Here is a 24,532-nt window from a genome sequence, read left to right on the forward strand (position 1 = left end):
AGACTATAATCCCTAGTTGAGACAGTTATGACATCCATGCTGTTCCACTTCCCCTGTTGCTTAAGAAGTAGACTTTGAGGGTTATTTGTGACTTTATTTCCGTTGACTCATTAAAAGTATATGTGAAAGGAAATTCAGGAAATTTGTCCTTCCTGCACAACAATATATATCTTCATTAGCAATTATGCTTATGTGGAAATGATGAGAAAAGTCAAGACTACAAAATTAATATTAAAGCCAATTCTATTGTCTAAACTTTCCACCCCTGAAAAAAATAATCCCCTTTTCGTATTCTTTTTCAGGAGGCGAAACTGCACAAGGAAGGAATTTTGTATTTAATGTCTTTATGAAAAACTTCCCAGGCCTTTGAAACTTCACTGGCTGAAGTACTGCCTGTCAGGCAGATGAAGTTATGCAAAACAGATGCTGGTGCCCCAGGTAAGGTTGCACCAACTGAATTTCTGCCTGTCATCCATTTGAGGAGACCTCTTGGCCCTCTGCCCCTAGAAGGAAATCAGTAGTCCCTTTGTTGACGGAACAGAAGATTGGAGTAAAGCAAAAGGCATAGTAGCAACACCAGACACAGCAGTTTTAAGTCAAAAGAAAAGAAATAAAATGAAGGAAGCCATTTTCAGACACAACCAGCTATATTAATGGTGATAAAAAGCAGAGGTTTGGGTGGGAACTGGTTTGATCCATCTTCAAGGAAACAGTTTTCAATTACAGGGTTACAGGAAACTTTGCACTCCCCGCTCACCCATCAGACCACAAAGAAAAATAGATACATATGCTGTCACAGTGGAGACAAAACAACTTTTCCATGTTTGGGAAAAATGAAAAACTGATTTCTAGATGTGTAAAAGCAGATTCAAAGAAAATCACCATCATAGCAATAGGTAAAATAAATGCTTTTCAGAAAGAATTGGCAAAACATCCATTTAATATGGTAAATTATAAATTTCCATCTAAAAATTAACATATTAATAAACTATGTATTATGATATCCCTAAAACATCTCAATATAATACAGTATTATACATACAGTATTACTTTCAATTAGTAAGGTAAAGGTAAAGGTTCCCCCGCACATGCATGCTAGTCGTTTCCGACTCTAGGGGCCGGTGCTCATCTCCGTTTCAAAGCCGAAGAGCCAGCGCTTGTCCGAGGACGTCTCCGTGGTCATGTGGCCAGCATGACTAGACGCCAAAGGCGCACGGAACGCTGTTACCTTCCCACCGCAGTGGTCCCTATTTTTCTACTTGCATTTTTACGTGCTTTCGAACTGCTAGGTTGGCAGAAGCTGGGACGAGTAACAGGCGCTCACTCTGCTACACGGCACTCGGGATTCGACCCGCCAAACTGCCGACCTTCTGATCGACAAGCTCAGCGTCCTAACCCACTGAGCCACCGCGTCCCTTACTTTCAATTACTGCCCAGTAATTAAGAGGGAGATGAGCAGTTTAATAAACAAGTAAATAACAAACAAGCAAATAAATAAATAGATGGTACACAGAAGTTAATCCTAAAAGTGTCTGCCATTATAGATATACAACTTTTTAAGAGATGGTATGGAAGAGAACCAAATTTTGCCAGACAGGACTGGGACTGAACTGAAAGTGGATCTGAAAATGTCAGGCTGCAAGAGTGATATGGAAAAAGATGTTACACTAAATTTACAAATGAAATGTCAGGTGCAAACAACCAGACCCACGCTTGAAAAGTTCAGTTAGCTGTTTTATTGTTAAAGCCTATATACAGAATCTTCTCAGATTAATGGCTGCACATGGGTGAGGCTAGATAAGATTCAATGGCATGGGGGTTGGACTTCATCCTCTTGTGTCCACATAAGATTCAAGGCTATTTCCTCATTTGACTCCTCCCCCTGGTTCAGCCAGTCTTTCTCCTATATTGGCAAATATCTAAATAATTGAAAAGAATATGCAACAGGAAAAGCAAAAAAGTATCTTGGATATTTTTTTAATATTGGATCTACAGAAGAGATCTGTTAAAGTTCTGAAGGATTTTGTGAGAAGGGACAAAAAAAATGAAAGGAAAACAAGTTTTAGAATATTAACTGAAGAGATTAAAGATCAACATTGTTAAAAGTAAAAGAAATGAATGTGAAGTGGGTTTATTTGATCAAGATTAAAACAGTTATGTTGCTATTTCTAGCAACCCTTAATGAACTTTTGCTGACCAGGACTAAATGTAAGGATCTATATGTAGATAGGAAATGAGATATGGTATGAAGGGTTTTTTTTAATATATATTTTAAGAGCAGGTGATTAGTTGTTAAAATTGTTCACATTTGTTGTGGCAAAGAAGAAATCATCTTTAAATATTTCTTTTCTTCTGCCCTCTCTCTTTCTCTCTATGTGTGTGGATATATGTATATGTGTATATCTTTTTCCATCTATTTTCTGCATTATATTTTTATTTTTGTAGTTTGTATTAACTTTTATCTGTTTAACTATGTTTAATAAATTATTATGTTTAAGAATTCTAATAAAATAAAAATAAACACATTTGTGATGCTCTAAGCTCTTAGTAACCTTATTACGGATTATTACAGACAACATGATTTACTATGCATTTATTGACTTAAATACTATGCATAGTATAATCAGTGGAACAACCGGCCTCCAGAAGTTGTGAATGCTCCAACAATGGAAGTTTTTAAGAAAAGACTGGACAACCATTTGTCTGAAATGGTATAGGGTTTCCTGCCTGAGCAGGGGATTGGACTAGAAGACCTCCAAGGTGCCTTCCAATTCTATTATTATTATTATTATTATTATTATTATTATTATTATTATTATTATTATTATTATTATTATTATTATTGTTGTTGTTGTTGTTGTTGTTGTTGTTGTTGTTGTTGTTTTGTATTTTTTCTTGTACACATGTATCTATTGTGTAATAGATAAATGAATGGTATAAACATAAGGACTTGGACAGTTATTCTAAATATTGGAATTGAATAATTTGCTTTTAATTTCACTGCTGTATTAAAAGGCAAATCAGCAGATGTGTTCTATTACATTTACAGTACATACTGAGAAGAGAATAAATTATATAGATATCAAATCCAAGTGCCATTTTTCCAAGGGCCCTTTATTTTACCACTGTAGGATATGGTTAGCAACCTGATGCCTTCCAGATGTTTTGGACTTTGACCTCCATGAATGCCAGTCAGATTGGCAAACAGAAAAAAAATTGAAGGAGCTGTCATCCAAAATGTGTATAGGAATCAGGTTACTTCACTAGGGGATAAACAGGGTAGAAAGTATATATGCTATTCAATCCATTTAACGGTCAAGCAAAGTAATTGTATACACAATTCATTCATGAGATATAAACTCTTTTTCTCCACAATCTCTACTAGAACAATGGAAAAGACAGTGCATCTCTCTCTCTCTCTCTCTCTCTCTCTCTCTCTCTCTCTCACACACACACACACACACACACACACACACACACACCCCAACCATAGACTTGAAAATTCTCATGGACACATGTTCAGAATAAAACATTCCTAACTGAGTCATTAGTTAAGAACAGTTTAATTATCAAAACAGCAATTTTGAAATATATTCAAGATCAATCAAGTGAAAGGTATCTTCAGGTTTTTCTCATTAAGAAAATGCATTTTGCCAAATCTCCAGCTTTCAAACTGAGGCCAGAGGGAATTACCGTATATACTTGAGTATAAGCCGACTCGAGTATAAGCCGAGACCCCCAATTTCACCCCCAAAAACTGGAAAAAGTTGTTGACTCGAGTATAAGCCGATCCGCCGTTCTGCAAGCCTCTGCCGCCAGCAGAGGCTCGATCCGCCATTTTGCAAGCCTGAATACACAGGAATACCCTGTGTGGCCGCGGCTCTCGGGGAAGCCCTGGCTGTCAGCTTCCTCGCTCCACGCTGCCATTCGGGGCCCGCGCGTTCCCCGGGCAAATCGCGGCGCCCAGCAGGCGAGGAAACACGCCCGCTCCAGTCGCCCCCCCTTCCCTCAGGAGACGCGAAGCAAGTGACCGCCCGGAGCTTACCGAGGACTTGCTTCGGTGCTTCCAGGATCGCGCGCACCTCTCCCAAGCCGCCGCCGTCCGGAGACCTGCCGAAGTTTGGGGAGGTGCGCGCGCACCTCCCCAAACCTCCCCAAACGTCGGCAGGTCTCCGTTCCTCCGCGCCCTGCCTGCCTGCTTCTTTCCGCTGTGGAAAGAAGCAGGCAGGCAGGGCGCGGAGGAACGGAGACCCGGCGACGTTTGGGGAGGTTTGGGGAGGCGCCCAAACCTCCTCAAACGTCGGCAGGTCTCCGTTCCTCCGCGCCCTGCCTGCCTGCTTCTTTCCGCTGTGGAAAGAAGCAGGCAGGCAGGGCGCAGAGGAACGGAGACCCGGCGACGTTTGGGGAGGCGCCCAAACCTCCCCAAACGTCGGCAGGTCTCCGTTCCTCCGCGCCCTGCCTGCCTGCTTCTTTCCGCTGTGGAAAGAAGCAGGCAGGCAGGGCGCAGAGGAACGGAGACCCGGCGACGTTTGGGGAGGTTTGGGGAGGCGCCCAAACCTCCCCAAACGTCGGCAGGTCTCCGTTCCTCCGCGCCCTGCCTGCCTGCTTCTTTCTGCAGCGGAAAGAAGCAGGCAGGCAGGGCGCGGAGGAACGGAGACCCGGCGACGTTTGGGGAGGCGCCCAAACCTCCCCAAACGTCGCCGGGTCTCCGTTCCTCCGCGCCTTGCCTGCCTGCTTCTTTCCGCTGCGGAAAGAAGCAGGCAGGCAGGGCGCGGAGGTCCGGAGACCTGCCGACGTTTGGGGAGGTTTGGGAAGGTGCGCGCGCACCTCCCCAAACCTCCCCAAACTTCGGCAGGTCTCCGGACGGCGGTGGCTTGGGAGAGGTGCGCGCGATCCCGGAAGCACCAAAGCCTCGGCCGCGCACAAGTCCTCGGTAAGTTTTTTTTGTTGACTGGAGTATAAGCCGAAGTGGAATTTTTCAGCCCAAAAAGTGGGCTGAAAAATTCGGCTTATACTCAAGTATATACAGTATATTTGTGAAGCCATGTGCTCAAAGTGATCATGCTAAGGCCTCATAAGCTAATGAACATTTTATTCTCAAATAAAGTATTTAAACATATGCTTAACATTTCCATGATTAAAAAAATTATGATTTCCTGACAGGTAGAATTTTTTTAAATGGTGTAATGTCCAGATTAAGTCTCTATATCAGGGGTGTCAAACTCAATTTCATTGAGGGCCGCATCAGCGTTGAGGTTGCCCTCAAGGGGCCGGGTGGGTATGGGCAGGGTGGGCGTGGCCTACTGGGTGGGCGTGGCTAGAGTGCGTATGGCCTACTGGGTGGGCGTGGCCAGCTCTACATCGTTGGCATCAAGGGTGCCTATGGGGGCCTGGGCAGGAGTGGGACAGATCTGAGGGTCTCTGGCAGAAGGAGGGTCTCTGGGCCGGGGCCAAGGCAGTGGGGGCCGTTCCCTCACTGTTTCCAGGATGGCTTCGCGGGCCACATGAAACAACTTCGCGGGCCGGATCCAGCCCCCGGGCCTTGTGTTTGACATGTCTGCTCTATATTGTGTCCAATGCATCATACTGAAACCAGGCCTCATGAAAATGTAGCCTGTGATTCCTTCTGTCTTCATAAATGCAAATTTTGAAGGTTTATATTTCATTTTCTTAACAGTCTTGATGAAAAAGAGCACTCAGCCTTGTACTGCAAGAGAGTACAAGTCTGGTTGCAAAAGGTATGTACGTCTTTGCTTCCAGTTAATAGAATTTGGAGTTTTGCAGCCTATAGCCCTAATAATAAAAACAATCTCATAACAGCAGACTTGTAAGTCAGTTCTACTCAAGTAACCAGAACTACACATTTAAACACATAAAACTACAAAACAATACTTGATTTTGTCACTTTCTGTCACATACTTTCTGTCACATACTGTCTTATGTTCATTACCTTAACAGCATCCCAAGAGCCTTGTTCAGAGTACAGCCATTCCAAATTTCCCACTATCCTTTGTAGTACAGTATAACATCAGGGAAAATATGTCATGGTCCATTTATGTCAGAAAATATGGGAGTTATAAATCAGATCATTGCTAAATCTTCTCCACAAAAAAATATCCAAGGAATTGCTATAACAGTTTCACATACATTAAAATCTTGGTACTAATACAAAGGATTCAGAATGTTTTACGATAAAATTACATAGATATCTAGATTCTGCTTTGACACAATCATTATGATTAATAAATCTCAATACTTATAATTAGTAGCTAATAATTTTCTATGGCAAACCACTTGGAGTCTTAGAAGTCAAAGTAGATAAATTCATATGAATACATAAAAACATACAAACAATATAATCCAATAAAATAAAATAAAATAAAAAGTTCCTATTTAAAAGTTCTACAAAAATGAAGTAATAGTTACCATTACATTTGCTGTTGTTCTTTTTTTGTCTATTTCTTAATCAAAAATAACCTGAAGAAAAATGATAAAGCTCAGCACAGAAGACTTTTAAGGCAGAAATTATGCCTACTGTGAAAAGGCTGAGGTCAGCTATTAAGAGCTCCCTTGAAGGATAAAGGGAGCCTTGTTTTCAGCTAAACTATGAAAAGGAGAAAATACCTATGATCTAACAAATGAAAAATGCATACAATATAAGTCAGGCCAGAAACTTCAGTTTAAACTTTAAGGGGCAACACATAATTAGCATTCCACTGGCACAGCAATATCCAGATACTTTCAATCTAAAATAAACTGGACCAGATGTATAAAACTGCAAAGACATCCTGCAATTAAATAGGGTAGTTGGTATGGATTCTTCATTTTTCACTTGATAAACATTTCCACAGGGCATAACTACCAACCAAAAAGAATATTACAAAAGTTGGGAAAATGTAATAGGAAATCAAAATTTTATTATGGATCCTGGAGAGCAAGTTAAATTAACCATAATATCAGTAGGTATTATAAGGTTTTTCAGGTATTTTGAACATACAGTATAGGTAGACCTCAGATTACAAGCATAATGGAGTCTGCCCATTACGGTCATAACCCAGGAAGATGTTAAATGAATCACTTTAAGTGAACGAGCCTCCATCCCTGCTCTCCCCAAGGCATTTGTTAATTGAATGCACAGATTGTTAATAGCAAAGCAATAGCACTTAGACTTATATACTGTGCTTTGCAGCCCTCTCTAAGCGGTTTACAGAGTCAGCATATTGCCCCCAACAATCTGTGTCCTCATTTCACTGATCTCGGAAGGATGGAAGGATGGGTCAATCTTGAACCTTCCTTGAGGAGTCCAGAATTGAACTGCTGGAGTGAGCAGTGAGCTAGCCAGCGGTACAGCATTTTAACCTCTGTGCCACCCCTGCTCTTAAGTGCATATTGGGTATCTCAGGGGTGGGGAAGATTATGGGGGGGGGCTAGTGCAAGAAGAACAGGCTGGGCAATGTGGCAAAAAAGGAGAAGCGTGCTTAAGGATGCACATGCACACACACATACACTTCACCTTTTCACAAAAGTGCTTTTGCGAATGGAAGAAGCGTGCATAAGGAAGTGCACACACACACACGCTTCTCCTCTTCGCAAAGGTGTTTTTGTGAAGAGGAAAGAAGCCTGTAGGAAGGAGAGGTTTGCCATTTCTACATGCCTTCCCTCCCCCACCATTAACTTAACTAGTGTAAGTGGAGCTAATGGTGGGAGGAAGGAAGGATAGTATCTAGCAACAAAAGGAAAACAGCTTCGCCAGTGCCTGAGAATAAGATGGATGCTTTTCTGCCATGTGACCCAGCTTATTCTTTTCTAACCCAACACCTTGAGCTCTAGAGATCTTCGAAAGGAAGTGAACGATTGGTGATGGAATGGGGAGGAGCCCAGTGCCTGTGGGGACCTTGCAGGGCAGGATGGGGGGGAATAGGTAAGGGGCATGTTGTACCATCTTTGCAATCAGTTGCAAGGGTGAACAACTGCCATTTTGCTGCAACACATGTAACTTTGGGACCAGGTCGTGGTTTTTTTTGGGGGGGGGGTCATAACTTTGTACTGTTGCTAAGTGAATTAACACAACTCGAGTATTACTTGTATTAACATAATAATTTCTCTTCAGTCTGTAAGACCTGATATTTTAGAAAGATCATTTAAATTTTCCAGCTTGCTTTTTTGAAGGAGAGTATGGATAGTAGGCTACACAACAAATGGAAATAAACTGAAAAGTCTACAGCAGACATGTCAAACACAAGGCCCGGGGGCCAGATCCGGCCCGCGAAGTGGTTTCATGTGGCCCGTGAAGCCATCCTGGAAACAGTGAGGGAACGGCCCCCACTGCCTTGGCCCTGGCCCAGAGACCCTCCTTCTGCCAGAGACCCTCAGATTTCTCCCACTCCTGCCCAGGCCCCCATAGGCACCCTTGATGCGAACCATGTAGAGCTGGCCACGCCCACCCAGTAGGCCATACGCACTCTAGCCATGCCCACCCAGTAGGCCACGCCCACCCAGGCCACACCCACCCAGCCCCCTGAGGGCAACCGCAAAGCTGATGCGGCCCTCAATGAAATTGAGTTTGACACCCCTGGTCTACAGTAATATTCTCTGACCTGGTGCCCTTCAGATATGTCCACAGATGCTAAGAATTTGGGGAACTAACATCCAACCAATATACTAGTGGCACATCAGATCAGGGAAGACTTAAAGTCCAGAGGAATGTGTGATCATTATTTGGAAAACCCATTTATTCTCTTTCCACTGAAAATAAAATGTGGAACCTAAATGAGGCCAGCATCTTAGATAATTTATATTTTCCGCGAGTGGTCACAAAGAAACTGCCAGTTACTCTTATCACTTCAGGTGACAAACTTGCATTAACAGCTAACATCATAAATTAATTTAGCTAATATCAAAGGATAAATATCGTACTACATATTTGAGAGTTGCCTGACTACCAATAGGATAGCCTGATTCTGAATTTGCTCAATACAGCCAATCTTAGATTATGGGGGGGGGGGAACAACTTTTACTTTATTTATTTTTTCTCCTTCAAGAAAAAAATCAGGTAATATATGCAAAGAAGCAAATAGCTTCCTCTTCTTGTTCCAATAACTTTTGCAAATAGAACTCTGAAGCATTTTTAATAAATTAAATATAAAATATTCATCTCTAAAGAGATTAGAAAATAAACAATAAATAACTTGTCCGATGTAAAATTTCATATAATGGGCCCAAACAAAAATAATACTCTCCAATTCATCTGTAATTTGCAATTCTCTTAAATCATGCCAGCATAGCTTTTTTTCATTTCCTACAAATACAATACAAAGAGCATAACAATATTAATCAAAGCCAAAATGTATCAGGGTGTTGCCAAGCATAATACTGTTACATATATTTTTTTTGTACATTTGATATGATCTCTTAATTTTTTACCTTCCTTCCTATGTTTAAAAGTACTCTGCCAAAAGCCATACAAAAAGATACAAATAATACTACAATCACTTTTGCAATTGCTATAAAACAGGCATGTCAAACTGCCGGCGGGATGCGTCATACCAAAACCATGGCCACCCCATTGCCGGCAATGGGGGAAAAGTCGCGATATGTCACGTGATGTCACGTGACATCACAAGTTTGACATGCCTGCTATACAACTTGATTTTTTTGAAAATCTGAATATTAATGAAATATTCATGAAAATGTCATACACATTTCTTTGAGTGGAATTCAATTTCATAGCTTCAACACAAATAAATTTGAAAGATACCATGCAATTTTAGCTTATCAAATTCCATGTGTGTGTATTAAATGACACATTCTGCATAACCTTTTAATGTTATTTTTATACTTTTATTAATTTCAAAGTCATCAAATTCTACCATAGTGCAACTATATCTAAATTTTCCTATATAAAATCATGTGGCAGTTGAAAGGAACATTACTTTTTCTTTTCTCCTAAGGACCACAAATTAAGCAACAATGTTAAGCAATTAAGTGATAGCGTATAAAATAGGAAAAGTGGGGGGGGAGAGACTTTTCACTGTCTGTGAGTTTGTATTCTTTGAAATACTGAGGCTTTCATTAGTCATGCATTCCAAGCTTGCAGTCTGCAGGCTTCTGACTAAGGCTCCTGTGATTTATTTGAGGAGAAATACTCTGTCTACATCTTATGACTGAACACAACAATCCCCAAGCTGAGCGGAATGTAAGGAATGCAGAGTGCTTGTCAGGCTGAGGCAGCCAGGAAAGCACATAGTTATCAAGTTGGCTTGGCTGAAATACTCCAATCATTTCCTCTAGTAAGGGATTAAAGGAATCCTCTCAGCTTCTTCTTCAGGCCAGTCGCATTTCTGTGCCCTGGAAGGAAAATAATCTTTTTCTTTTCCAGAAAACAGTACAAAATGCTGCTGGCATGTGAAGAATGGAAGCATGCAGCAAACTATCTTTATGAAACCAGCTGTTGATGTACAGCTTGCCCAGCAGCTGTTTTTAAGTTTCTTGGCCTGTGTCTGTATACGCATGTGCATACACCCACACCCGCACATCTTTCTTCTCTCAGAGTGGTAAGACTTAACACATGTGGAACAAAGAGAAGTAGTATTTTAAAACCTAGCTAAGCATTTTCTAGCAGCAGGAATAAGTAGAATTAATGCTGTGGATGGAAAGGGTGGACAGAATTTATGCTTTGTTGAAGGATGAAATTAGGAGGCCTCCTGCAAGATATTTTGAAGGTTTTGGTTTTCAACCTAGGGTATAAGGCTGAACTAAAAGCAATTATAAGACTGTATCAGAAAAACACAGCCACTCTTCAGTCTAACGTTTAAAGTATAATGCAATGGAAGAATTAGAACGTTACAGCCCTGCTACACTTAACTAAATTCTCATGTCAACATGTTGGTGTCCTCACTCATTCATTATCATCCAACATAAGGAAGCTGAATGTTTCCTACCTATCTGAGAACAACATAATGTGCAACCTCAATTTTGGAAGGCAACTTATATTTCAGGTCCATGCAACTAAACAAAGTGATTCATGCTGGACTGCCACTTTTCAAAAAAAGAAAAGGAAAGGTAATATTTGAACAAGCTTTGAATACATTGCTTTCTGACTAATTTAATGAGAGTAGCAGAAATGAAACAGATAAACTAGAAACTTACAGATGAGGACTGAACAATCGACTCATTTTAGGTATATGTTCCTTTTCACAGTCTAGATCATCATCTCCTTGGTCCATGCTGAACCTCCTTTTGCAAGGGCTGATTGGGGGCGGCCCGGTCCTGTGGTTGCTTGCAGCAGCAGATATGGGGAGAGACTGTATCCTGGGCTCTCCTCGTAGTGCAGCTTCACCTAGAGAAAAAGCAAAGATAGAATGGATGGAACGAAAAACAGGAACATAAAGAGGGCCCCCTGTGACATCATCACCTTCCTTAAGGTGGTTTCTTTTCTTTTTTTCTTAAAACGCTTTAGATTTGTCAGTCTTTTAAAAGAATAGTTATATGCTAATTATTCTTTTTTTTTAATTAAAGCAAGATAATTATAAATCTATATAGGTAGCCCTTCGACTTACAACCAGTCATTTAGTGACTGTTTGAAATTATAACAGCGCTGAAAAAAAATGACTTACGACCATTTATCATACTTAGGACTTACGTGGTCGCATGATTAAAATTTGGACTCTTGGCAACTTGCAAAATTATGACAGTTGCAGTGTCCACGTGATCCACTTTTGCGACCTTCTGACAAGCAGAGTCAATGGAGAAGCCAGATTCACTTAACGATTGTGTTACTAACTTATCAACTGCAGTGATTCACTTAACAACTGTGGCAAGAAAGAACACAAAATGGGGCAAAACTCACTTAACAACTGTCTTGCTTAGCAACAGAAATTTAGAGCTCAGTTGTGCTTGTAAGTTGAAGACTACCTGTAATTTGCTAACATTCAGTTTCTAAAATACACCTATTTGGGGGGGAAACAGCAGAGATTATAGTTATAAATACATTTTACGATTTTTTTAAATCCCATTTATATCCCGCCCTTCTCCGAAGACTCAGGGCGGCTTACAATTTAAGCACAAACCAATGTGCTTAGCAATAATATACAATTAGTATATTCATTTAAAATCGAAACAATCAATTACAGGTGGTCCTCATTTAGTGATCACAATTAGTAGTGGCAACTCTGTCACTAAGTGTTAACCTCATGACCATGATGGATTTACAACTTCACTTCCGCTGCAGTCATTAAGAGAGATATCACAGTGACACAATTTCATTGCTGGCTCTTTGATTTTTTCTTGTCGGAAGCCAGCTGTGAAATGTGCAAAGGGCAATTACGTGACTGCGTGATACTGATTGATCATAAATGCCCACCATTTGCAAAGAACCTGAGTGTCAATCATGTGTCCGTGGGAATGCTCCAGCTGTTGTAAGTGCAAGGACTAGTTATAAAATTACTTTTTCAGCATATCATAACTTTGAATGGTAATTAAGTACCTTATTATACTTTTAGTTTAAAATAGCAGAAAATCACTTTACTTCACCTTCCTTCCCGATTCACACATAGGTGACTCTGGGAGGATTACAACATTTATGAGTGTCATAACCAGTTCAATTCATATAGCCTAATAAGCTAAAACCAAACTATATTCTGGTGCAAAGGACAGTGCCATAAACTGCAGCCTTATTTCAAACATGAAATACTGCCATTTTTCTTCTTTCATTATGTCCAAAATATAATTACCAAGAACTGGACCAGCAGCACACATACCTGAGCAAAAGCAATTCCACAATTTTATATACTGTTCAACGCACAGCTCACATATAAAAAGAGCCCTGTTTTAATAAGCTCAACAAACCCAATTTTGTTGTGAAAGAAACCACTCAGAACTAATCTCCACTATGTTTACCAGTAAAAATAAACATTTGCCAATTTAGCAAAAAAGATATAAACTAGCAAATACACTGTGGTCTATAAACATGCCACAAGTAATGGCTTCTATTCAAGACTCTGGCACCAAAACTAAATAGTAACTTTCCACTTTCTACCTAAAAGTTAAAAGAAAAATGGTGGGCTCCATGGCAAACAAGTTTCCCATCTGAACATCCTGCTGTGTTCATACCCAAGTTATTATTAACTTTGATATTTCTCTCCCACTTTCCTGTTTTATCCCATCCCAACACCAAATGTTAATAAATGCTTGTCAGGCAACTACTTGTTACTATAAAGAAGGCAAAATAGTGTAGAAAACAGTGTAATGTGTTTACTTGGATTCTACCATTTATATCAAGAGTTGACTATGCGGCAACTCATATGTGATGATATCTGCAACACAGCCAAGTGGTATCCACAAGTCCTAAAATGCCTTTAAAACTGTCAAAATCTCACAAAATATCTTTAAGATATTCAAAAACAGTATTCCTGCTGCTGAATGCTATAAGAGCAATATATGATAGCATCCATATCAATGAATGGAACCTTACTAGATGGTTCAACACTGACCAGAGTGTATGATATGGATGGACAGTTAGAGATGACTATAAGATATTTATTTACTTTATTTATTTATATCCTGTCTTTATTATTTTTACAAACTCAAGGAGGCAAACTTATCCAACACATATCTTCCTAGTCCTCTTTTTCTCACAAAACAAACCCGTGAGGCAGGTTGGGCTGAGAGTGTGACTGGAGGCCTGAAGTGACATAAGTGGTAGGTGGTTTTGGGAATGAATATATGTGCACTTTTGTAAAAAGATTTTTGCATCATGTTATTGGCTAAGAAGCCAAATGATTTGCAGTAGACTGTCTGAAGCGATAAAGAAGCTGGATTTTAAAATTAAGGAAATTCTAGGAACAAATCCACACCTCTTAATGTGCCAAGCTTGAAAAAAACAACAGTCCTAGATTATATATGCTTTTAAATAAAGAGCCATACCCCAGTTTTCCAAATTTACTACCAGATTTGTTTATGACACAGAGAGTATTTATCCTCAGAATACTTCTCTTTGTTTCGGCAAGCAACTGGGCAGGGACACAGACTATCTCTCAAATACCTGTGCTTATAGCTCTACTCATCAACTTTCCTCCCAAAGATCTGGAATGTTAGATAACGTGATGAAATACAAACAAAACACAAGAGATAATGTAACATTTTGTTTGTCTATCCTAATATTACATCAGAGCAACCGTATAGCTACAAATGCACAGAATATAAAGCTCCACAGTTTAGATTTAATCATTTCTAACAAGCAGAGTTAAACTTCTCCATCTATTCGACAATACAGATCTACCTATTTGTTCAGGATTTTATGAATATACTTAACAGCTAGTCTGTAAGTGCTTGAGAGGTCTTTTTCCCTTTCACACATTAAAGTGCATCTACATTTGTATTTTTCCCCCTTAAATCAATCAATACTTTCCTTTCTTGAACCATAATTTGTAGTAACATACTCTAAAAAGGCAGTTGGAAAACCTTTGAATGTTGCCATAATTGCTTTCTGTATTTAAAAGGTGCTTTCAGATGAGGTTTTTATTCTGCAAACACTGTGCCTAACTCATGAAATTTTACTGGTGATCCAGAAGGCTATTATCTTCCATTTACAATGCTCTCAATTTGTTTTTAATCTCCTCTTACCAGAAAATCAAACTTCATTCAAGGGCAAAATGTTAAATACTGTACTTGCATAATGTTAAGTGCTAGCAGCTATCAATGTAGCAGCAAGAGTATTGTACTGTTCTATACAAAAATTCTTTCAACAAAACATGTTGGCAGGAATGAAGTGTATCTCCTTGAGGCATTAAAGCAGTTGCATCTTCCAGAGATTTTACAGCCTATGTCAGGGGTAGGCAACCTTGGCTCTTTTATGACTCATGGACTTCAACTCCCAGAATTCCTCAGCCAGCTAAGCTGGCTCAGGAATTCTGGGAGTTGAAGTCCATGAGTCATAAAAGAGCCAAGGTTGCCTACCCCTGGCCTATGTCAAAGGCATTCCCAGATTATTCTCTACAAGTACAGAACACTTCCAGGAACCACTGAGGGCACTGTATTGAGTCTTCCAGTGAGAGTAGTGAGAGTAGTAGCAGTTGTGCCCACCAACATGCGTAGTAATGCTTACTCTCTTGTAATCTCTTCCTCTCCAATGAACATAGAAACATTAATTTGCTTCTTGCTAATTATTTCAGCACTGGGATAAGCATTCCGAAGGATGTGGGATCGGGAAACAGGAAAGCTGAATTAAATCATAAGCATCGTCATGGTCACATGATTTTCCACTTGGTGACTATGTCACTTAGCCACCAAGTTGCTGGTCCAAATTGTGATTGTTAAAAGGCTATCTGTATACATTAGAACTATATTCTAATAGATTTGTTAGTAATCATTTATAATCTTATACTTCTATAAAGCCATTGCATTTTGGGACTATCATTAGAATAGAATTCTTTATTGGCCAAGTGTGATTGGACACAGAAGGAATTCTGGGAGTTGAAGTCCATGAGTCATAAAAGAGCCAAGGTTGCCTACCCCTGGCCTATGTCAAAGGCATTCCCAGATTCTCCAATTGTACACCTACATGTACAGAACACTTCCAGGAACCACTGAGGGCACTGTATTGAGTCTTCCAGTGAGAGTAGTTGATTTAATACTTTCAGAAATGCACTTTCACTCACAACAAAGCATTTTAAAGCATTCCTTTTTTTTTATTTCTGTGTGCAGTCCTAGCATTTTTATTAGCAAAGGAAGGAACTTTACCACGTATTATTACCTTTTATCCGAGATAAAAGACAAAATTAAATGTCGTGTGGGCATTGTTATTTATTCATTTGTATATTGTCCTGTCAAGCTTCAGACAAGAAAATGCCCAGGTAGGCAAGGAGAATCCTCAAAGATAAGATGAATTTATTTGAAGCACTTCCCTGCTTTCTGATTAGCTCTCATACCAGAAATTATATAATTAGGTTTAAAAAATACTGCAGGAGGTAGAACTGAAAGTTATATACTATATAACTTTATAAGTTATGTACTATACATGCATAGTACAACTATTATTATGTATTATGAGTGGCCATGACTGAACTTTCAGACAATTCTGCTTGGATGACTGAGAATCTTCACTGACATACTGCACATATTTTGGGGAAGAAACTCTGGAATACCCCTAAGAATTTTAGGAGTTGGTACATTCCAATGAATCTCTGCCTACTTAAATTCCCCTAACCAACTTGTTCAGATTGAAGAAGCTACTTGGATAAGCAGTGAAATGTCTCAAACCACCAAGAAAAGTCCAATTGCCATGACTCAACTTTTAGACAATTTACCTTGATAACTGAGAATCTTCATTGACATACATCTATTATACTTCTCCAAGCCCACATTTTGATGGTGATTTGAGAAAAATATTCTCCAACATTCTAATATTCCCTGCTTAAAGAACATAATAAAGCTCTTTTTGAGGCTTTGTGATAGTACAAAGTTAAATGGTTGTTAAGACTAATGAATCAATAAGATATCTGATTCTGTTAAATTTCAAATGTCTATGGGAAGGTCTTCCACCAAATGTACAGTACATGCAGTTGTGCCCACCAACATGCGTAGTAATGCTTACTCTCTTGTAATCTCTTCCTCTCCAATGAACATAGAAACATTAATTTGCTTCTTGCTAATTATTTCAGCACTGGGATAAGCATTCTGAAGGTTGTGGGATCGGGAAACAGGAAAGCTGAATTAAATCATAAGCATCGTCATGGTCACATGATTTTCCACTTGGTGACTGACTATGTCACTTAGCCACCAAGTTGCTGGTCCAAATTGTGATTGTTAAAAGGCTATCTGTATACATTAGAACTATATTCTAATCGATTTGTTAGTAATCATTTATAATCTTATACTTCTATAAAGCCATTCCATTTTGGGACTATCATTAGAATAGAATTCTTTATTGGCCAAGTGTGGTTGGACACAGAAGGAATTTGTTTCTGTTGCATAAGCTCTCAGTGTATATTACATCTTGTGTTAACAAATTCTATTGTTAAATATCTACTTTGAAATGTGCTACTAGAATTTATCCTACCTTAATCTCAATCGTTCAGCTTATAAACTTTTATCATGACATGCCCCTGACTTTTCAGTGCAGGGGAAAACTTTCTGCCCTTGGGGTATAGTGGGGAATATAATACTCCAACAATGTGCCCATCTTACTGTTGTCACTTGACTACTTACTGTGAGAACAGAATAAACTCAAAATGGAGACACACAAATGATGTTTCCAAATTTTGCTGCAAGCCCCATCTGAAAATTACTATGTTATAGTCCCATGTTTAAGTGAAGTAGAGATTATTGAAGGGTTAGAAACAGGTTAGGCTACTTTTAGATGGCATAATTTAATAATAATGATCGTTTAATATGACAAAATCAGGTCCTGAAGCTAAACATTATCACTCGCTCAAACTTCTATGAAGAGATTAGCTACCAACTTCAAAACTTGGTAGTCTAAAGTATAGATATTAAGTATTTATTGTAGTCCTCTATTTTTGCTGCATGACATAAAATGTTAGGGCTGGGCAAAACATTGGAAAGGTGTTTAGTCGTTAGAACAGACACGTTCTTTGGTAGGGTCACAAGGCTATCCCAGTTGTCTGCCTATGCATAGTCAGAGAACTGTTCCATTGGGATAGCCCGCAAAGTGTCTGTGCATACATAACAAGTGCTTAGATAGCTTTTCAAATGCTATGTACAGCCCTAGATAAATATTTAAATCCTAGTGTTTGCACAATGTTAGCAAACTTTATTTTTTACTTAATTCAGTGTTCACTGAGATGGCCATGGTATTCTGTTTGACACATGCAAAAGAAACAAAGCTGATTGTTTCAGCTGCAACCCTTTGTACGTTCTATTTCAAGTAATTTCAGATGCAAACACAATAGTATAGATGAATGTACAATAAACTACATCTCTTTTGCTTTATGGCATCCCATTTTAAACCACAGGAAAACTAATGTCTTTCATTTACTTTAAATGATTGTCTTTAGATACTAAAAAGTTAAATAGGTTGAGAGGAAGGAGAAGACAGTAAAAGTTGTGGTTGAATGCAATTAGTGACATCCTTGAAAAGAGGTGAGAGGTTTAAAGAACAAAAGGCAATGTTTTGCCAACTATTCTTGCTTTTGCCATATGTATGGACATGTCTAAAGCAAAAATAGTTTGCAACAATAGAAAACTATGGTACAGTGAACTGTATTGATTTAAACTAGATTTATCCAAACTTCCTTTTCTTTTCCTATCATATACCTTGCATTTCTTTGGTCATTTCCTACTCCTTTTCTGCATAACACTGAATAACACTGCTTAAATTGAAAGGAGTTAACATTGTGGGTGTTTATATATGATAAATACAAAATTGTTTTCCAAATATTTGCTACTCCTTCCTTTTTCAGGTTTCTGTTTTCATATTTCATATTTTCTGTCATGAGTTTCTATAAGAATTAGTTGGAATTTAAACAATTACATTCTGTATTTTCCCAAAAGTAAGACCTACGCTGAAAATAAGCCCTAGCTTGATTTTTTGGGGTGGGCCTAATATAAGCCCTACCCCCCAAAATAAGCTCTAGTTTTGGGGTGAAGCACACACCTAAAAATCAAGCTAGGGCGGGGGTGGAGCTTATCATTGCAGCCAGGCATTCAATCCATAGCTCGGTTCTCGGCTGCAGAGGCCTTTCCAGAAGGTCTCTGACTGCAAAATGCAGGCCGGAGCTCCATTCACAGTTGCAGAATGAAGCTGCTCCTTTGGCTGCAGAACAAGTGGTCCGGCTTCGGGTGTGTGTGTTGGTGCTGCAACCGTGAGGTAAGTGGAAAAGACACCCCCCCCCAAAAAAAATAAGAACTGTTGCTTCTTTTGGAGGCAAAAAAAAAGACTGGGTCTTATTTTCAGGGAAACATAGTATGTGACAATGGATATCGTCGCTTTGACAACTGAGAATCAGCAGCCATTTTCTCTTTTGCTTCTAAGGAGTCTTTTCTATTCTTTTAGAGTTCAGATGTAGAAGGGGGGTTGAGGTAAATGCTTGAGGGTTTAGCTAGCCATAACAATGCAGAAGTGTGGGAACTCAAGGACATGGTCTGATAAGCTTTTGACGGGCTGAGAGGCTGGTGAGAAAAGCGCAGGGCTTTTGTTAATTGGGGAATGTGATTTATGACAGCGTGTGTAGGGTGGGAATTGCAACTTGTTACTCTGTATCAGGGGGGAGGGAATCTCAGTTTGGGGTTCAACTATGTAAGTGCCGATACTTTGTTTCCTAATAAAATGTTCTTTAAGGAAAAATTCTTGCCTTGAACTTCTTTAAACGGTTTCATCTATCGGAACCATGACAGTAAATATTATAACAATTACTGAGTTATCAACACTTAGAAACTCAGTAATGGCTTCTTGAGCCATGAAAGTAATTTTGAAATGTGTTTCTTATTACAGTGGAAATATAGTGACTTCATCCTTATTTGTTTATAAAGATAATCCACATCCTTTATAATAGTTCAAAACTTAAAAGCTTGCAACTATTATGTGAAACTGACTTTATCCTAATAAAGCTATTGCCTTTGGATTTTGAAATGGTTTTCAAAGCAACTTTACTCACTTATTTAATACTTTGCCTTTATTATTTTTTTCATATACAACTCAAGTGGTGAACATACCTAATACTCCTTCCTCCTCCTATTTTCCCCAAACAATAACTCTATGAGATGGATTGGGCTGAGAGTGAGTGACTGATCCAAAGTCACCCAGCTGGTTTTCACGGCTAAAAGCAGGACTTGAACTCATGATCACTTGTTTTCTAGTCTGAAGCATTAACCACTAGACTAGAATTATTTCAGGTACAGATTTTGGGGAAAAATTTGCACAGTAAATTTATGTCAAAATATATTTTGATTTTACTGCAACATGGTTTATAACAAACCTTGTACATTTTGTGACTCAATGGAAATTCTGATGCACTTAGAAATGTTAGATTCTACACAGAAACAGTGTCTGATTTTTTTACAAGAGGAAGACAATGAATATAATTTTCCATCAGTGAATAACTAGTAAAATGCATGTATCTACTGGCCTAAATTAAAATGCACATCAAAATCATTATTCAACTGCTCCATGGGGCATCCTATAAGGCAGGCCAATATCTTTCAATTTTACTTGCTGGCCATGATAAATTAAAGAGAGTATTAAAACCTAATGGTGGCTATTCTATGGAAATTTATTTTACCTAACTTGTTTGAATAAATAATTAAATTATTTTATATTACATCTTAGATTGGTACAGTTACAAATATAGATTATGAGATTTCTCTGTTTGGTCTTTGAATCTGATCTCAATATAAACACTCTAAGCCTATAGTGTTAGAAAGCAAAATATCACAGGTGAAGAAGTCTGCGTATTCATTGAAGTATGCATTATATATCAATAGAATCCAAATTACCTCAGCTTTCCCAGACTCTAAGCAGCCCTGAATCCTCCTTGGGTTTTTCTCTGTAGTTCCAAGAAAGTGTTTGAACGAAAGATACAGAAAAGCTAAACTCATCAAAGATCTGTCTGTCATTAAGTGAAAGTAATTAAAGCTTAATAATTGCCTTTTCTACTTCAAAGAAAATTTATGCAAGAGAAGGATTGCAAAATTAACAGCGAGTTAGAACCTGTATTTTAACAGCATCAAGGCCATTGCTTGGTGACTTAGTATGGTAACTTAGTATGGTGACTTAGTAAGGCCAACCACCTTGGATTCCAGTTTTAATGAATGAATGAATGTAATATTAATGAAATTAACTTTGGCTTTACCATTTTATAACCACAGATAAATATGCTACAATATTCTTTCTTCCTAGCCCAGTAGCAAATATTTCAATTAATATCCCTTCCAGGGCAAGCTGTTTAAGTGGATTTAAGATCTATGGCCACAAGATCAATAAATTTATTACTTAGGGCTATTGATTTAATCTTATTTTAATTTGTATACCTTGTGTGTTGTTAGCGTTCTAATTGCCCTATACACCGCCCTGAGTCCTTGGAGAGGGGCGGTATATAAATCTAATAAAATAAAATAAATAAATAAAATAAATTTGTGGGTGAAATTTTCAAATCTACTTCAGCTGGTACTTAGGACCTGGTTTTGACCCTAAAATAGCTATCATTATCTGTGGAAGACCCTTTGATGAGAAAAAGTCAGAAAGAATACAATCTTGTTTTTATTCCTGGAACTTTCAGTGGCTTTTGATATTATCAACAGCATTATTGTTTCTTAAGAGGCTCCTGAGATGGCTATGAGCACTACAGCTTTGTAGGGATTCCATTCATACTTGGTTATTCTGTAAATGAGTATAACTGAAGTTTTATGCATTATTCCATGGGATGTATTATTCTGGTCCACAGGTGTGCTTTTTATCTCTCATATTTAGCATCTACACAAAATCACAGCAATACAGCCAGTTTGATCTAGAGCAGGGGTGTCAAACTCGCAACATCACATGACATGTCGTGATGTATGGTGACTTTTTTTTTTAATCCCATTTATATCCCGCCCTTCTCTGAAGACTCAGGGCGGCTTACAATCTAAGAAGCACAAATCAATGTGCTTGGCAATAGCCTTCATTCTATGTATATGCCTGCTTATTAGGGCTTTCGCCCCCCCCCAAGCGGCATTTTTACAAAGTCAGCTTATTGCCCCCAACAATCTGGGTCCTCATTTTACCTACCTCGGAAGGATGGAAGGCTGAGTCAACCTTGAGCCTGGTGGGACTCGAACCTGCACTAATTGCAGGCAGCTGGTGTTACTTAAGGAGGCATTAGCCCACTGCTCCACCAAGGCTCATTGCTGGCAATGGGGTGGGCGCGGTTTCACCATGACACATCTGGCCCGCAGGCCGGCAGTTTGACACCCCTGATCTAGAGCCAGTGGCTAAGGCATCAGACTAGAAATTGGGAGACCGTGAGTTTTATTCCTGCCTTAGGCATGAAAGCTGGCTGGGTGACTTTGGGACAGTTATTCTCCAGCCAGGATTGCTGTTGTGGGGAAAATACGAGGAGGAAGGATTATTAGGTATGTTTTTTAATAAAAATAATAAAGGCAGGATAAAAATAAAAAAATGTGCAGTAACATCACTATGTTAATGACATACTCTCTCTTTTTAAATCACATTTAAGTGAGGCAGTAGAAATACTTCATCAGAGTTTGGCCATGGGAATGGACAAAATTGGCTTCCCCAAACACACAAACCCCAGTTTTGGAAGCTCTACAAGGACTGGTCTGGCAATAAATCTGTTATCTTTCTCCTGCTTGGTAGATACTATTTCATTCTCTTATGAAATCTTCCTCCACCTTACTTACATTCATTTTGTGTTGTTATATTTTAAGTAATTTTTATTTCCAAAAGCCCTTCATATTATCATAGAACATCCTTTTAACCAATAAATGTTATAGATTTTAAGTTATCTGCTTATTGTTAACATTACTTGTTAATGTTATTTATTAGATTTTAATTGCTTTTTATGTTATATTGCCTTAGGAATCATATATTATTTAAAAATATATTTTAATCACACTACTGATACATCTAGCATAGTACGTATTTAAATACTTTGTATCCTTGAAAAATAAATGTGTTCTTATTATAATTAACAATGTGAATTGCTGTTTTTGAAGGAAACACAACTTTGTGCATTAGATTACTTTTTTCCATTGCCATCATTTTTATCAATATTTTACAAAAAAAAACCCAAACACACACAAATGCTAGAAAATAAGACCATCCATCATTTTCTAGACAACTTTTTCTAAATTACAGTCATTTAAAAACATCTCTTTGAAGGTCAACTTCAAAGCACTTCATGTTATTTTACTGCAGCGAAAGAAAAGAAAGACAGCAGATGTGAGAATTAGTTTAGTTTCAATCTATTAAGAACAAATACAGATTTGTATCTCTCTCAAATCAGCTTTAATATATTGCTGTCTATTTATTTATTTATTTATTTAATAATATTTCTATACCGCCCTTCTCCCGAAGGACTCAGGGCGGTTCACAGGGCAAGAATAAAATACAAAGTTACAAATATTAAAAGGATATTAAATAATTGCCCGATTTTAAAACAATTAATATGCTACAATTATAAAACCCCAAAGATACAACAATAAAAATACAAAAATAAAAACCCCACCAATCCCCCATCAGGCTAGGCCGGCTTGTGCAAACAAAAACGTCTTCAGATCGCGAAAGAGCGAAGATCGGGCGCCATCCGGAGCTCTACCGGTAACTGATTCCATAGCTCCGGAGCGCCCACAGAGAAGGACCTCCCCCTGGGGGCCACGTGATTGACATGATGTTTAATGTATGAAAAGTCAATAAAATAATATTCAAACTAATACTACGGTAAGTAAAAGTCAAAACCAGCCACTTGCATGTTGAAAAGAATCATTTCTTCTGTGCTATTATGTTTCTACAAGAAAGGAACCATGAAACCAACAATAACAAAGTTGCAAGAAATTAACATTAAAAATGCTAAAATCTAGTATCAAACACTGACTTCCAAGTCAAGGTTTTACTTTGTACTAGCTGTTTGAAAATAGGCCTGCTGAAAGGAAGAGTGAATTTATCACTTTTCTACCCAGTAAAAGGCAATTCTCTCCACTGTTCTGTAAAAGCAAACTGATATATGAAAGGATATATTTTCTTTATTATAAAAGTATGATGAATACTATTTTACATGCATTAAACCAGTAGGTTTGGTTTACAGCCACATGCAAATCTAAAGGATAAAAGTTAACTTGGATCTACAAAAACTATGAAGATTTTTTTCTGAAGAGTGAGAAAACTATTAGTGGCTACTCAAGTAACTAAAATTCCTATACTGAGACTCAGTATTTATCAAGTCATCTTGTTTTGTTTTGTAGACCATTTACATTTTCTACACTTTTCTAAATTAATAAAGCAAATCACTTCGTTCTCAATTTGGAAATTATTACACTGGCAAGTCCATAAAAAAATAAGATTGTAAAAAAAAACATACAAAAGTTTAATTTAATTTAATTTAATTTAATAATATTTCTATACCGCCCTTCTCCCGAAGGACTCAGGGCGGTGAACAGGGCAAGAATAAAAATACAGGATTACAAAAGTTAAGAAAATGATTAAATACATGCCCATATACTAAAATACATCTTAAAACCCCAATAAAATAACAATAACAACCCCCCCCCCAATCCCCTCATCAGGCCAGGCCAGCTTGTTCAAAAAAGTATGTTTTTAGGTCGCGGCGAAAGGAGCGAAGATCGGGCGCCGTCCGGAGCTCAACCGGTAGCTGATTCCATAGTTCCGGGGCGCCCACAGAGAAGGATCTCCCCCTGGGGGCCACCAGTTGACATTCTCTGACCGGTGGCACCCTGAGGAGGCCCTCTCTGTGGGAACGCACAGGGCGGAGGGAAGTTGATGCCGGCAGCAGGTGTTCCCTAAGGTACTCCGGACCCCTGCTATGTAGAGCTTTGAACACCATTACTAGTACCTTGAATCTTA

General features: G+C 38.6%; 1 protein-coding gene across 2 annotated transcripts in view; it reads right to left on the reverse strand.

Annotated features, from left to right (window-relative positions):
- Window positions 1-24,532, reverse strand: part of VGLL4 (vestigial like family member 4) — a 103,351-nt gene that overhangs the window by 31,968 nt on the left and 46,851 nt on the right. For both annotated transcript variants that reach the window (XM_081320469.1, XM_081320468.1), the window contains one exon: window positions 11,149-11,338. In XM_081320469.1, the coding sequence (XP_081176595.1) occupies window positions 11,149-11,338 (190 nt within the window). The remainder of the gene's footprint in view (window positions 1-11,148; window positions 11,339-24,532) is intronic.

The sequence above is a fragment of the Vipera berus genome, assembly GCF_964194415.1.
Source record: "Vipera berus genome assembly, chromosome: 2".
NCBI classification, from domain to species: domain Eukaryota; kingdom Metazoa; phylum Chordata; class Lepidosauria; order Squamata; family Viperidae; genus Vipera; species Vipera berus.